This window comes from Neomonachus schauinslandi, chromosome 2 (assembly GCF_002201575.2).
Source record: "Neomonachus schauinslandi chromosome 2, ASM220157v2, whole genome shotgun sequence".
Lineage (NCBI taxonomy): Eukaryota > Metazoa > Chordata > Mammalia > Carnivora > Phocidae > Neomonachus > Neomonachus schauinslandi.
In genome coordinates, this window is record NC_058404.1 from 121984858 (window position 1) to 121999713 (window position 14856).

Here is a 14856-nt window from a genome sequence, read left to right on the forward strand (position 1 = left end):
AAATGGATTATCCTATTTAATCCTCACACCCCTATTGAGGTGTACCCTACTGGGGTAAAAGGAAGTTACATTACTTGTCCTCAGTTATATGGCCAGGAAAGGTGGAGTCATTATTCAAATTCAGGCAGTGCGACTCCACTGCCCAAGCTCTGGAACACTCTATTGACTGTCCCAGAATATCCTGACCTATTGCTGCGGCCAGAGATGGCCATGACCCCATGCCTCTCATCAATACCAGGGTATTGACACTTCTAGAGACTCCCAGGATTTGCCGAGTGCTATGTGAAGTGGCAAAATGAATACTGCATATTTCTATAAACAATCAACTTTATCTCAAGACTTGAAAAAATATGTATGACAACAGATACGAGAATATTCTGTGTGTAAAAATCACATTAATTTTTAATGAACATAGTGCCTAACATGCATACGGGAAAAGTGAACGATCATAAGCGTACACTTTGCTATACTTTCACACAGTGGATGCATCCAGGCAACCAGCACCCAGACGAAGAAACGGAGTTCTTTCAGAGCCCCCGTCTGCCCCTTCTCTGACGCCATCCCCAGCAGTAGCCATCACTTAGTATATTTCCTCTGCAGCTGGCTTCTTTTCCTAACCTTGCATTTGTAAGATGCATCTATATTTTTGCATGTAGCAGTAGTTGATATAACTGATATTAGTTTTTAGGATAAAACTTGATGCCACAATGAAGTTATTTGCTTGTTTTTGGAATATGCCCCTATTGGAGAACGAAGTTGAGTCTCCTCTTCCGTTTGATCACTTTGGTGACCAGGTTTGAGCAATACAGGAGAAAGCACTATATTTGGCATCAGGAGAAAGGATTCTAGTCTTCGTCCACTACTCATCGCTGTGTGACCTTGGGCAAGTCACTTAAATTCTCTGAACTTCTTTCCCTACATTAATAAAATAAGGAAGTGGGGGTGGCAAAGGGGGGGGCAATGTGTAGGAGACCATTGAGAGAGGAGAGGGGGAGGGCAGAGGGCAGTAACCATGTCTTGGTCTACCCCTGTATGAGTTGTCTTTGCTTCAGTTCTAAGCTGAATGGGCTTAACTTAAGGAAAGTTTATAGAGGAAATAAATTTTTTTCTAAAATAAAATTCTTTTTTTCTATTACGAAAGAAAAGCATATTTGTTGTAATCATTCAAACAGCAAGCTGTGTAAAGGAAAAATTTATAGTAATTATTCAATCTTACCTTCCCAGTACACAAAAACAATTTTTTTTTAAAAGATTTTATTTATTTGACAGAGAGAGGGATAGCGAGAGCAGGAACACAGCAGGGGGAGTGGGAGAGGGAGAAGCAGGCTTCCTGCCGAGCAGGGAGCCCGATGAGGGACTGATCCCAGGACCCTGGGATCATGACCTGAGCTGAAGGCAGACGCTTAACGACTGAGCCACCCAGGCGCCCCACAAAAACAATTTTAGTTTGGTGTTTATGCATCTATACATCTCCTGTTGATACAACTATATATGCCCTTAATGAGTTTTATTATTGTTGTCTTTGAAATGGAATCATGCCAATACATTTTCGTCTGTAATTTTCTTTTTGTGGAAATTCTTTCAAGACCGGAACATATGTTCCTGTTCATTTAATGTCTGCAGAATTAATGTCTGCACAATGTGCCATAGCATGCATGCACTGTAATCAATCAACCATGCCTCTACTGATTGAAATTTAGGTGATTTCCAATTTTTTGCTATCACAACATGTTGCAATAAACATCCCTGCACATATATTACTAAACCCTAATATTCCTATTCTGTTTGATAGACAGAAACCGTCAGAATGTTTTCTAAAAAGTTGCTTAATTTACATCTCGAAACTTGAGTTTGGAGCAGATTGGAATGTGAGATTTGAAGCGAGGAAAGAAATGAGATCTTAAACAATTTTCATAATATTCCAAATAGTCATAGAAAATAGAAAGCTGAAAAATAAAATATTAAGTGTATCTTTAAAGGCTCCTATTTGAAATCGCTAAAGTCTGAAATCAGGAATGAGGGAAAGGGAAATATTTCCCAAAGGAACAGAAAACAGATTTAGCCCCCAAATGCCATATGAAGAATTAAAAGACAAAAAAAAAAAATTCCTGTCTAAAATCACAGAAATGTCATTTGTGTTATTCTGTAGACAGCCAGCTGAGTTGATGGGTTATTTAAAGTCTGTTTCAACTCCAACCTGGAAAAACTTCCAGCAACTTTTATTTTTATATTTTTTTAAAGATTTATTTATTTATTTGAGAGAACGAGAATGAGAGAGAGAGAGAGTACATGAGAGGGGGGAGGGTCAGAGGGAGAAGCAGACTCCCTGCTGAGCAGGGAGCCCGATGCGGGACTCGATCCAGGGACTCCAGGATCATGACCTGAGCCAAAGGCAGTCGCTCAACCAACTGAGCCACCCAGGCGCCCTTCCAGCAACTTTTAAAGCCTAATGACGCATCTTCCCTGACCCACTGTCCCGGACCCTTAGCAACTCCCCGCTCAGGGACCCTGCCTCCTGAAGGCTGGGGTAACTGATAGCCAAGAGCCGAGTCTGGAGAAATGGACAGAGTTAGGCTATTTGAAATGGCCAGTATTACACAGAGAAATATTTATTTGTCCTGTCAGCGTTTCACTTTGAGACGGGTCTGGAAAGGATAATTTTCCCTTATCCAGTAAGATCTGAAACACCAAAACCTCCACTATTCCTTCAAGAGAGAACCAGATGGAAGCTCTGTCAGGGGCCAAGGGGAAATGGACATGGGAAAGGGAGGGCAACATCTAGGAGACCATTGAGAGAGGAGAGGGGGAGGAGGGCAGGAGACCAGAGAGAGGCAACTCCTTGACACCCATCCTAACTGGAGGGGAAAAAGTAAAGAATCTTTTTGCACCACCTCCGCCCTCGGTGTGCGGGCTTGAACGTCAAAGTTTTATTTCTGGTGGTGAACTGTTTCTTCCTGTCCTTCCAAGTTTTAAGGGCATAGCCAAGGGGTTGCATCTACAATGTGCATGGCACGCTCCTACAACAACATGCTCTTTGCACAAGTAGATAGTGCTACTTATTCATCCTCAGGGTACATGCTGTTTTTTTTATTCACAGGGATAGTTTTACACTAATCCTGCCACTCCGTTTCCTTGGACTCTGTGGTGACCAGCTGGTCCCATGTGCAGGCAGCTGGTGGGACAGCTAATTGGCCAGCAGTGGCAATAAGCCTGTGACCTCCGCAGCCCGAGGGCTCCATCATCAGCTGAGCATCGTGGTGGGCTTGAGCCACTCGGAACTGGGCAGTCAGGGCACTAGCACGATTAGTTGTGAAAAGTCATGCTCCTACAGGTCTTCACTGCCCTCAATTTTTTATCTGTAAAATGGGAATAATCATTGCTCTCTCGTGGTGTTTTTGAGAGGATTAAACAAGCCAAAGCACATATTTACCTCAGTAGCCACATAAATAAACACTTCCTGGCACCCCTGGCAAAAACAAATAAATAAATAAAAATAAAAAATAACGTGATGCCTTTCCTTCAGATGTAATTCTCAGGCGTGCCCACCTGGGCCAGGAAGGGGAAACAGCCGGTCACACTCCGGCATTAAGCTGTGGCCAACAGAAAGCCTCCTTCACCTCAGTGTGTGTGAAGAGGTGTGCCGGTGTTTATGGGAAGCCTTACACAGAATTTGAAGTAATCAGAAAATATCTCTCTCCTGTTGCACCCCAGAGAATCCTGAGAATGTCTGTGTTTAGTAAATCTTTTGTCTGACTTCTAGTTTGAGTCCAAGTTGAAACCTATCTCTTTGTTTCTCAGCTAGTGGTCTATACTGGTAAGTTTTCTTCCTTTTGAATGATATATTGGTCTATTATATTAGGCCACTGTCAGGGACCTGAAATACAACCATATCCTTTTTCCAACTGGTGGATAGCCTGGCCTTCATTCTCAATTTCTTGAATCATGTTAAAGTTTCTCATACTATGATACATTTCACAAGACTTTCAGGGAATGCTAAGAACTTTCTCTACAGAGATAAAAATAATGACACTGAGTCATTTCCTTTGTTGCTCTTTGAAATCCCATATAAAGATATCTACTAAGTATACCTTGCCTGGTCTAAGCAAGAATGCTTGCTTAACAGGGGTTAATGCTGGTGACATTAGTCACTGTTAATTGCTCAAGAGTTGAGATCAGGTTGGCAATCACTGAGTTCATCTGCAAAAAAAAAAAGTGACTATAGTCATATTAAGGAATAAAAGGCTTGATGGCTACCAAATGAGTATTTCATAGTAACATATACTGACAGAGAACTCTGAAAATGCAGGGGGCAGGCAGTTTGGACTTCTTAATTGTGTTGACTTTACCTTACAATTGGTTATTGTTTTCCATTTATGAGTTTCTTCTTCTTCTCTTTTTTTTCAATCTTTTAATACAGTCTGTCCTATTCCAAATTCTCTGCTTGTCTGAATTTTAAATAGAATTGGTGATTTGAATGAAACCTTACTTTTTGAAAATGGACTTTATTTGAAAAAGATTTTCTTACGAGTTTTTTCTACAATGGCTTTCGTTTAGTTAGAAAAGAGAAAAAGCTGCACAGAGAATTTGGAGGTAAGTACCTCTTTTAGGATAACCCTCTCTCTTTGTCTCTTGGGGCGCTCTTCTAGGGCTGTGCTCTCTGGAGGAAGCAAGACTCTGGAAGCAGGTTTTCATAACTTCAGGCATTAAGCAATTATACTTTAACCTACACCCAGGGCATCTGACCTTCCAATTTTGTACTTTGCCAACTGCAAGGAGAAACTGCTGAAATACATCGAGTTATCATAACAGACAGGGCCATATGGAAAGTGCTGGAAAACTCCCCCTTAGACTATAATTGCCTTGATAGGCAGAAATCCTGCCTTCTATTCCTCTTTGGACTGTGTATGGCCCACAGTGCTTGAGGCAGTGTTCAGGATTTATTGTCCAAGGCCTCAAAGCAAGATTAAAATGGGGCATTGAAATTAACTCTGCTTGCCTGAAGCAACCAATTATATTTTATTTCATTTTATTTGTAGGGTCATGTTCCTTAATCCCTGAGTACATAATGTGTACACAGGTTGTAATATTAAAAAAAAAAACAAAAAAACCCCAGAAACAGTTACATGGTTTGTTTGTGGTCATGTGGATGGAATTGCCTAACGGATGCATCATTCCCTTCTAATTGTGTTTTTGGTGCCACGGAGAGCATTTGAGCAGAGAAGCCAGCAAGCTTCTGTTCTGCAGCATCATGGTTCAGGTTCAAGCTCGGGAGCCAGACTGCCTGCTCCATAATTTCTTAGCATCTCTGTGCCTCAGCTTTCCTATCTATAAAAAGTATACCTCACCCATCAGGTTGTTATGAGGATTACATAAATTAATACATTCACATTTAAAAGTGCTTCAAATTGTGCCTCACACACAGGAAGCGCTATATAACTCTTAGCTGTGAATATCACTTTTAAATTTTTATTATCATTAAAAATCGAGGACTTTGTGCAATTAGGTCTGGTTCCCCATAATCAAAAAAGTTGGTTGCAAATTTAGCAAATTCTCTCTTCTCTTCTTGTTCTTTCATTCCCTTCCTCTCCCTCTAGCTGTTTCTTTGTTTCCTTTTCTCTTTTATTCTCTACCTCGCGCTCTGGCTTATATCCACACTATGGTACTTGGTATTTCCAGTCTTTCCTTATGTCGTGTTTATAATGGCAATGATGTGGGCAGAAGCAAATTGTCATGGGGAGACTGGCAGGGCTGTGGTCTCCGTATTTCGAGTATGGGAAGGTGAATGCTTCGGTTGGTAGGGGCTCCCACTCCATACCTACCCCCACGCCTATCCAGAGGAAGGAACATTTTTCTGTGCGGGGGTGGCATTCATGTTGGAAGGGGATGGGTGATGATGTTATTTTTGTTCCCCACAAATGTGGATGTTTAAAATAGCGCTTTATTCAATCGGCATAAGTGACACATAGCCTATGTATAGTGGTGAAATTAGGCCTGGCAGGTGATGAGGGCCAGATCTCACCAAAACCAAGAGTCGTGGTTCTCCACTGATAGCACCCAAGGATCTGTTCTGAGGGTGGCCAGCAGAGAACCTCCATCATTGGGGTGCTTGGCAAATTCCCTTGCACAACTACTGAATTATCTGAAATGGATGTAACTCAGAGCCAGTGAACTAGGACTTTGGCTTCATGTCCGTGAGGCATGCCAACGGGTCACATTTCCTCTCTGAACCTCCCTCCAAGCCACACTGTACTCATGAAGGGTAAGTGTATTCGTTGTTCTTTTGTGCCTTTTGACGCCACACCCTGCAGGTCTGGAATTCAGCCAGCGAAAACGAATCATGAGGCTGCAGCCCAGGCTATATTTAATTGAAGGTTTATTGTCTTGCCACGGTTTTAGAAGTTTAAGGAATTTTTTTTTGAGATCTATTGGCTACTGTAGGGATTTGAAGTGGTGTTCATTTTTGACCCCATGTGCTCCTTTTTAGTGACTATATGTCAAAGCATATTTAAAGTGTTATGTCTTAAGTCTTTGAAAATTGCCCTTTTAATACTTCATGTCAACATGGTAAGGATTCTAGAAGGGTTTCGATTTTGAAACAAACAGATTATGTTTTATAGAGTGTAACTTTGGAGAAAGAGGGATGGAATATTTTATTCCTATGAAAAGTTTTATTACCAGAACTCATCTGATTTGAGATGAAAGAAAAAGAAAATGCATAGATTTTGAGGCAAGCAGAAAGCCTACCATATGTCTAGAAGAGAGTATGATATCTTTCTGGATCGTCCTGAATTCATTTGGAATGCAACGCAGAATTTGGATTTTATGTAAGAACAAGGGGAAGAACCCATTTAATCAGACTTGGGAGTGAAAGATGGCAGTGGGTAAAGAATCCTTTCATGCCTGCTAGACATTTCTGTACTAGATTACATAGAGCATGTGGCTGGTTCCAGTGAGAACCCACATGGCCCCCTCCACCCTCAACCTTCTCTTGTCATCTCAGCGCCTCTTCTCTCTGCCCTCAAGTGTGGTTTCGGTATGACTAGGGAATAGACACTAAAAATATTTCTGGAATGACGTGACCCACTCTCGCCCCATCCAGGAAAGGGACAAGGCTTCACAAGAAACAGCACATGCTTTCCTTTCATTTCTGGAAGTCCCTGGGTCGACCTACAGATGCTGCTCCTTCCGTGGCCGATGGCATTCAGACTCGTGGCCGCAGGCGGTGGCAGGCAAACAACTGGACAGAACAGCTCAGCCACGGGAAGGTGGCCACAGTCTCGGCCGGAGCAGCAGCCCCTGGGCCCCAGACCACCCCTGCCACCCCTGCCGGGAGCCTTCCCTCCTCCCTCGGGCTTGTCCCGGCCCCGCCACAGGGGCTGAAGAACCGGGAGGGGGTGGCAGCAACCGCAGTGGTGCCTCCAGCCTTGGGCCCGGGCCAGGCACGTGGGGCCCTGCTTAGGGCCACTCTGCAGCCCCTCCAGGGCCAGGGAGGGAGCCGGGCCAGCCGCGGCGCCGCTCACCACTGTCTCCTCCTGTCGCTGCAACTTGGGCTCGGGCTCAGGATGGAAGCCGCTCCCCGGGAGCTGAGTCTGCAGGCCAGACTGCGGGAGGTGGGCGACCCAGGGAGCGGAGCTCAAGATAACCAGGAGCTGAAGCAGCAGCTGCAGCGGCTGCCGGGGCCACCGGCCTCCTCCCAGCGAGAGGCGAAATATGTGGAGATGTGTGCTTCGGCTGCAGCCCCGGGGGAGAGTCCCCGCACCAGGAGACTCGCCCTGCAGCACCGCCCGGGGGAGCAGAGGGCCCCCAGGAGTCCCAAGGAGGAAGCCCAAGAGAAGCCCGGAGGTCAAGAGAGCGAGGCTCTGACCGCCCAGAAGAATCTTGCTGCCTCGGAACTCTCCAGATCCCAGCTCTCCCGCACTGATGAGGGCAGCAACTTCTCATCTTCCTCCTCCTCGACCTCCTCCCCAGTGGACAAAGCAGAAGAAGGTGGCCTTTCCAAGATGGATGATACCACCACATCAGCAGGGGCTCTGGCCACCTCGTCTTCGTCTTTAGGCTTTGAGAGTGACAGTGGCCAGAGCGCAGTGAGCCACCAGCCCAAGGGGGGAGAAGGAGGAGTGGGGGGAGGAGGAAGAGCAGGAGGAGGGGAAGGAGGAGGAGGGGGAGATGGAACTGAGTGCAGGGACATTATTGCCAAGTCTCAGTGCAGCAGGGACCCCCCCAAAAATGAGGAGGCTCACTACATCACCACCCACGAGATCCAGCTGAGTGAGGTGGAGCAGGACATGGATTTTGATGTGGGACTGGCCTCCCGCTGGGATTTCGAGGACAACAACGTGATCTACTCATTCGTGGACTACGCCTCCTTTGGTGGCAGCGACGAGACCCCTGGGGACGTCACCACCCCGACCGAAGAGGACGACGACAACAGCTGCTACCTCAGCACCACTCCCAGCACCCACGCCACCCAGACTCCAAGCCCCACCAGCAGTGACCCGGCGCGCCCCAGCGCAGACAGCGGTGGTCGCCACACCAGCAGCACGGAAGTGGGCAGTGGCCCCTCTGACAGTGACCCCACTCCCCCACCTACTGGGCCTGGCACTGCCACCCTGAGTGAGCCCTTGCCCGAGCCCCCGGACGCAGCTTCAGGGGCAGCAGCCGATGCGGCCAGCAGCTGTGGGAGTGCAGCAAGCCAGATCCTCCTATCAATCAAACCGACTTCCCGGGCTATAAATGAGCCTAGCAACGTGCGTGAAAAGCAAAACATTATTTATGCTGCCAAGCATGAAGGCGACATGAGCCTCCGCGTCTCTACAGCTGCTGAACACAATTCAAGTTCACTGAAGCAAGACCCGGCTGCAGCCGTGGCTCAGGACCATGCAAAGAAATTCATTGCTGTCCCTGCTCACCTGCAAACCCGGTGCGGGGCCATCCGGGCGAAGGAGGTGGTGGACTACTCCAGCGGAGCCTCCAGTGCCGTGAGTGAACTGGACGATGCGGACAAGGAGGTGCGGAACCTGACCTCCCGGGCCTTCCGGAGCCTGGCCTACCCCTACTTCGAGGCCCTGAACATCAGCTCCCGGGAGTCCTCCACACTCTCCGAAGTCGGCTTTGGGCGGTGGTCGACCTTCCTGGATTTAAAATGTGGAGGTGTTGGAGCCAGGGTGGAGCAGAGCCTCCTCAGGAGCAGTGCGGCCTCTGTGGCCGCAGGTCTGAGGAAGGGCCGTGGGGCCAGGACGACCGCAGACCAGCTCTACATCCAGGCCAAGAAGTCCCAGACCAAAGCCTTGGAGTTCGTGGTCAGCAAAGTCGAGGGGGAAATCAAACACGTGGAGACACCTCTGTGTTTCCAGAAGCAGGTCCAGACGGGCTCCCGCGTGGTCACCCTTCTCGAGCCCCTGAATTTTCGCAGCGAGAGCAAAGCCAGCTCAGCCACTGGGCCCTGCAGAACCACCAAAGGCTCCAGCAAGGGCCCCGGCTCGGTGTACACGGACGACGGCTCGGAGGCCTCTGAGAGCAGCAAGCCTGCCTCCCGCGCCGACGGCCCCCAGAAGAAGTCCAAGTTTGCTTCCAGTCTGCTCAAAAATGTCATCTCCAAGAAGATGCAGCGGGAACATGAGTTCAAAATGGAGAGGGGAGAAGTCACTGACACATCCCACCGTAACCTCTCCAGCACCTCCAAGGAGACAGAGGGTCCCGCCAGGGGGGAGAAGCAACGGGAGAGGGGCCTGCAGAGGCAGAGTTCTCGCCACTCCGAGGCCGGCTCTGAGTACACGGTGGTCAGCGTGTCCGATGCGGGTGCGGAGGGCTCGACGGCCGAGCCCAAATCGCCCATTTTCAAAGCCAGTGCTCCTCGGGAGAGCAATGCAGTCTCCGGCCGAAATTTCGCGGACGGACACACTGAAGAAGTCTGTGAAATTAAAAAGAGCGCATCGGAGACTGTCAAAGGCATCTTCCTGCGGAGTCAGAACAGTGCATTCCGCTCCTGGAAGGAGAAGGAGGCCGAGAAGCGGGAAGAAAAGGCCCCCATTGGGAAGCTGAAGCTTCCCAAAGGGGGCGACTGGAGAGCTGATCTTGGAGAGATCTCTGCCAGCAAGTCCACCATCATGTCGCGCCTCTTTGTCCCCAACATCCAGCAGACGCCCAAGGACAAGCAGCCAGGGAAGCAGGCCACCAAGTACCCTGCCGCCCAAGCCACCTCCACGGCAGTGATGCGGCCCAAGGCTCCCGAAATCAAGATCCGGCTGGGGAGCGTGCAACAGCCAAGCTCGGACTTCAATATTGCCAAATTGCTCACGCCCCAGTTGGCCAGCGGCAGCGCCCCTAACCTCTTCAAGACCGTTGAGGACAACGGCAGGGCGCAGCAGAAGCTCTTCCGGGGAGACAACCTGGAAAAAGTGCCCCAGTTCCAGGTGAGAGACGTCAGAGACAAGTCCAAGGCCCAAGGCCCCCTCCACCAGGTGAGAGATGTCAGGAAACTAATCAAAGGGTCAGGGGACAGCAGTGACAAGGGCAGTGTTACCCCAGAGCAGGGGCTGACCGGCCCCAAGCCCAGGCAGCTGGCTGCTGCAGGGGGCGGATCCAGATCCCTTTCCCCCATAGTGATTACATGCCAGGCGGTGGTGAACCCAAGGGAAGGTAGCATGGACCGGGAGCCGAGGGAGAACGTAGGCAAAGGTGGCGGCGGCCGGTTCTTGAATTCGTCCTCTCCAGAAGGGACCGTCTTGGTTCATAGGGCATCTGGCAGGCTGCCCGTGGCCACCATTGCCCCCAATAAGCCCGAGCAGGGCTCTTACCTGCCTGTGCTCAAGATCGTCTCTAAGGCTTCTGCTCAGAAGACCCCAGAGAAGGCCAAGGAGGAGGAGGTCAAGGAGGAAGGGAAAGCCCCAAAGCCCTCTCGGAATGCCCTGGAGAAGCTGACGGCCGCCGTGAGGTCCATGGAGGAGCTGTACAGCTTCAACAGGAAGGAGTGGAAGCGCAAAAGCGACCCTTTGCCCGTGATGATGGACAGCCATGTCCTGTCGCTCATTGCCAGCGAGGAGAGGGAAGGGGCTGCGGGCGCAGAGGGGGATCCAGACAAGCTGGCCAAACGACTGGGTGAGCCGGCGGAGCGGGGCACCGGAAACAAAGGCGGCGTGGTGCTGCGTGGGGGCCCTGCGGAGCGTCTGCAGCGGAGAAACTCCAACCCTGGCACTGAGAGTGTGTCTGCCCGGGCAGCCGCCTTCGAGAACCTGGCCAGGGAAAGGCCGCGATCCCTCTACATCCCCCCAGCCCACAAGGATGTGGAGAGAACCCAGGCCCTGCAGCCCTTCCCACCACTCCCCAGCAACCGAAACGTGTTCACGGTGAGTGCCAGCAGCACCCAGAAAACTGGGGGTGTCGCTGGCAAGTTCCCCCAAGAGCCTTCTCCAGAGAGTCCTTCAGCAGCAAAGGGCATCAAATCCCAGGGACTCCGGTCCCTCAAGATCTCTCCGGCCGCGCGGGCACCTCCTGATGAGGTGACCAATAGGAAAAATGGCAGCAGTTTGGAAAAGAACCATAGCGACTGTGAGAATTACCTGTCCATCCCCCTCAAAGGAAGCTCTACGGCCGGAGAGCTAACAGGCAGGCCCGGGGCCGGGAGGGAGGGGCCCCCAGCCTCCTCAGCGGCCACTCTCTGCAGCTTGCCCCCCCTGAGCGCCCGCAGCCAAGTCCCCAGTAGTCCCAAAGGCTCTCAGGTCAGTGGAACCAGCCGGCCAGCTTGGCGTACCAAACCCGAGAACCCCAGGGAGACAGTAGCCGCCCCCACAGGGCCACAGAGCCCCGAGCATCTCCCCACTGCCATCTACCACCAGCCGCCGCTGCCCTTCACCCTGCAAGGAGCCCAGCCCCAGGTCCTGTGCTTCTCCCCACCCAGCATGCCTGCCCCAGCACCTGCAGGCCCAGCTTCAGTCCCCGCAGACCCGTTCCAGCAGCCACAGCCCCAGCAGACCCAGCGCAAGATGCTCCTGGATGTGACGACTGGCCAGTACTATCTGGTGGACACACCAGTACAGCCCATGACCCGAAGACTGTTTGACCCTGAGACGGGGCAGTATGTGGATGTGCCCATGACCTCCCAGCAGCAGGCTGTGGCTCCCATGTCCCTCCCTGTGCCTCCTTTGGCCCTGAGTCCTGGGGCCTATGGACCCACCTACATGATCTACCCTGGGTTTCTGCCCACGGTGCTGCCCACCAGTGCCCTGCAGCCCACGCCAATTGCTCACACTCCAGGGGGTAGCGAGCTCTCCTCCGTGGCAGCAGAGCCCCACAGCAAAGAGGCAGCTGCCACATTCACTGAGGCCCCGTACTTCATGGCCTCTGGTCAGTCTCCTGCTTCCTCTTCCTCCTCGGCCCCAGCAGCCACATCCCAGCTCATGGGGGCCAAAGGCTTTGCCCAGCTGCACGGCAAGCCTGTCATCAGCATCACTTCGCAACCGCTGGGGCCGAGGATCATTGCCCCCCCTTCCTTTGATGGCACTACCATGAGCTTTGTGGTAGAACACAGATGATGAGCAGTCCTCAGAAAGCAGAACGGAGTAGCTGCTGGTGAGTGAATGTTACTTTGATAATCAGTTTTCAGGAATTAAGAGCAATCCTATTGTTTTGTGTTTGAAGTGGCAGGGGAGGCTGTCTGTCAAAAGGGGCATGTTGGGAGAACAGAACAGAACCGCATCCAAATGATTAAGGAGCTAGTTTTCTTACCAAGTTTCCTCTTCTTCCCACACCTCAATCCCCGCAGCCAGCCTTTCCCCCATTGACCTTTTCAAACTGCCCGAATATTTTTCCCACCGAGTAGGAGGGAAGTGAACCTTAGATCTGTCAGGTTAGCCTTTGGTGAAGGTTGGCCGGGTAAAGAAAGGAAAACCTGGTCTGGATTTTGCGGAGTGAGCTTCACTCTATTCCCAGCAGCCCCAGTGACAGAAGGCACGGATATCCTGAGAGATCACAGGGAACACTGTTAATCTAGTTGCTCCTCACAAGGAGGGAAAATCACACTGACATTTTCTTGTTCGGAGGTTTTCTAAAATCTGTAGAAAGGCTTCTCTTCCTCCATCACATCTTCTTTCTCTTGACATTTCTTCTACGAAGGGACTGTATATTTTAAGCTCTTATTTTTGTTTCCAGACACTTAGAGTACTCTCTCCTAGGGCGAGTTCAAGGTCTTTAATATATCTCGCACACACACACACACACACACACACACACACTTGACCTCCATGAAAAGGGGGAGATCCTCCAGCTGCAGTGGTTCCTTGGATGGGCTGCTGGGTTTGATCCAGTCTGATCAGACTGAATCCACTATGCTGGGCTGCTAATCCCTGTAAGACGCTCCTTTTCATCTCTGCATTCTCTCCCTTCAGAAAATAATCAACCTCCACTTGTCCCCCTTTAAAAGAAATCAGATAAAGTAGATTCCTAACACCCGAATTAATCCACATTCACAAACTGGAATCCTTGATGTAAATACATCCATGGAACATGACAGGAGAAGTGAATTTGGCTTGTCTGACCCAGGACACTTCAGGTCAATCACATAAGACATGGGCAGCCTTCAGATAGGAGCACAAAGGTGTCAGCAGTGTGGGGACAAATCTGCCCCCTCATTTTCCTGTTCTTTTCAGATGAGGATGTGTTGGCATCATATATGCTTCTAGGACTTTCACTTTTCCGTAAGATCGTACTGAATCAAGAAGGGAGATGGAGTTCCTTTCTGAACTAAAAGGAACAGAAGAATATTGTTTCTTTGTGCAATGAAAGAGCCTTAAATTAAGAAGTGGGATCAGTGAATTAGAGTCACAGCTTGGTCTTCTTACCAGCTGTGTGTTCTTGGGCATGCAAACTCTCTAGCACTCGTGACACTCGTGTCAATAATATCTACTCCTCAAAATTTATCTGAATGTCAGATAACATCAGAGTATATTGCAAGGTATAAAACCTTTTCCAAATTCAGGGACTGTTACTATGTATTATGTTTGTTAGACTTCTAGACATTAGGCCACCATTCAAAAATCCTTGGGTCTTGCTCTAAAAATTCAGATGAGAGCCCAAGCCTCATTTTCCTTGCACTCTAGAAATAGATAATTTGAATTCTTCCTCTCTAAGAGTTTGCAACCTGCGGTGTATGACAATCACAAAGAGGGGGTGTGGGGATTAAAGGTAAACAATGCATCTTTTATTCAATGTAAAAAAAACAATATGCATATGGAAGAGGCTCAGAATTAGACACTTAGTTTTGCAGAGAGAAAAGAGTAGCCTCTAGACAAAAATATTGTAATCATCTGGACAGGTGGTATGTTTACCTAAAGCTATTTTGGGGCAGCTAATCCCGGGAGGCCTTTGTGTGAGCCATGGAGGTGCAGAAGCAAGGGGAAGAGAGGACAGGGCACAGGGGAGGGAGCAACCGGGCACACACTTGTATGCTGTCCTGCTAGCAGCTGCTTTGGGCTTTTCTCCTGTCTGCTGAGTCTGGAGAGATTAGGCATGGCGTTGTTGCCATCAGACACAAATATAAATCCGGATTTTGAGTGTTCGAGATTTGAACAGTAATTTTTTTAAAGTTTTCCCCTTTGAAAACACAGTCTTTTATTTTAGTTCGCAGCTCTAAAGATAGAAGTACAAAAGCTGGCTTCTCAATTGAAGAAGACTAGTCAGGAACTAACGATTAGCATTTTATATACAGGCAAAAATCTACTATCCAAACTCAGATAACTAACCAAAATCCTTCAAAACTCACCTTCCTGAGAGTTCTATGCCGCTTTCCAAAGAAAGTCAGATACATAAAAAAAAAGTGTGCAGTTCTTTCTCTTGTGTGCAAAATATTGTAAACATTGTTCA

At 49.2% G+C, this 14856-nt stretch overlaps 1 protein-coding gene across 1 annotated transcript; it reads left to right on the forward strand.

Annotated features, from left to right (window-relative positions):
- The first annotated feature begins 7130 nt into the window (after positions 1-7130).
- On the forward strand, positions 7131-12530 carry C2H4orf54 (chromosome 2 C4orf54 homolog). Its single transcript, XM_044912665.1, has one exon. The coding sequence runs from the start codon at positions 7131-7133 to the stop codon at positions 12528-12530; it is 5400 nt and encodes a 1799-aa protein (XP_044768600.1).
- The last annotated feature ends 2326 nt before the right edge of the window (positions 12531-14856 follow it).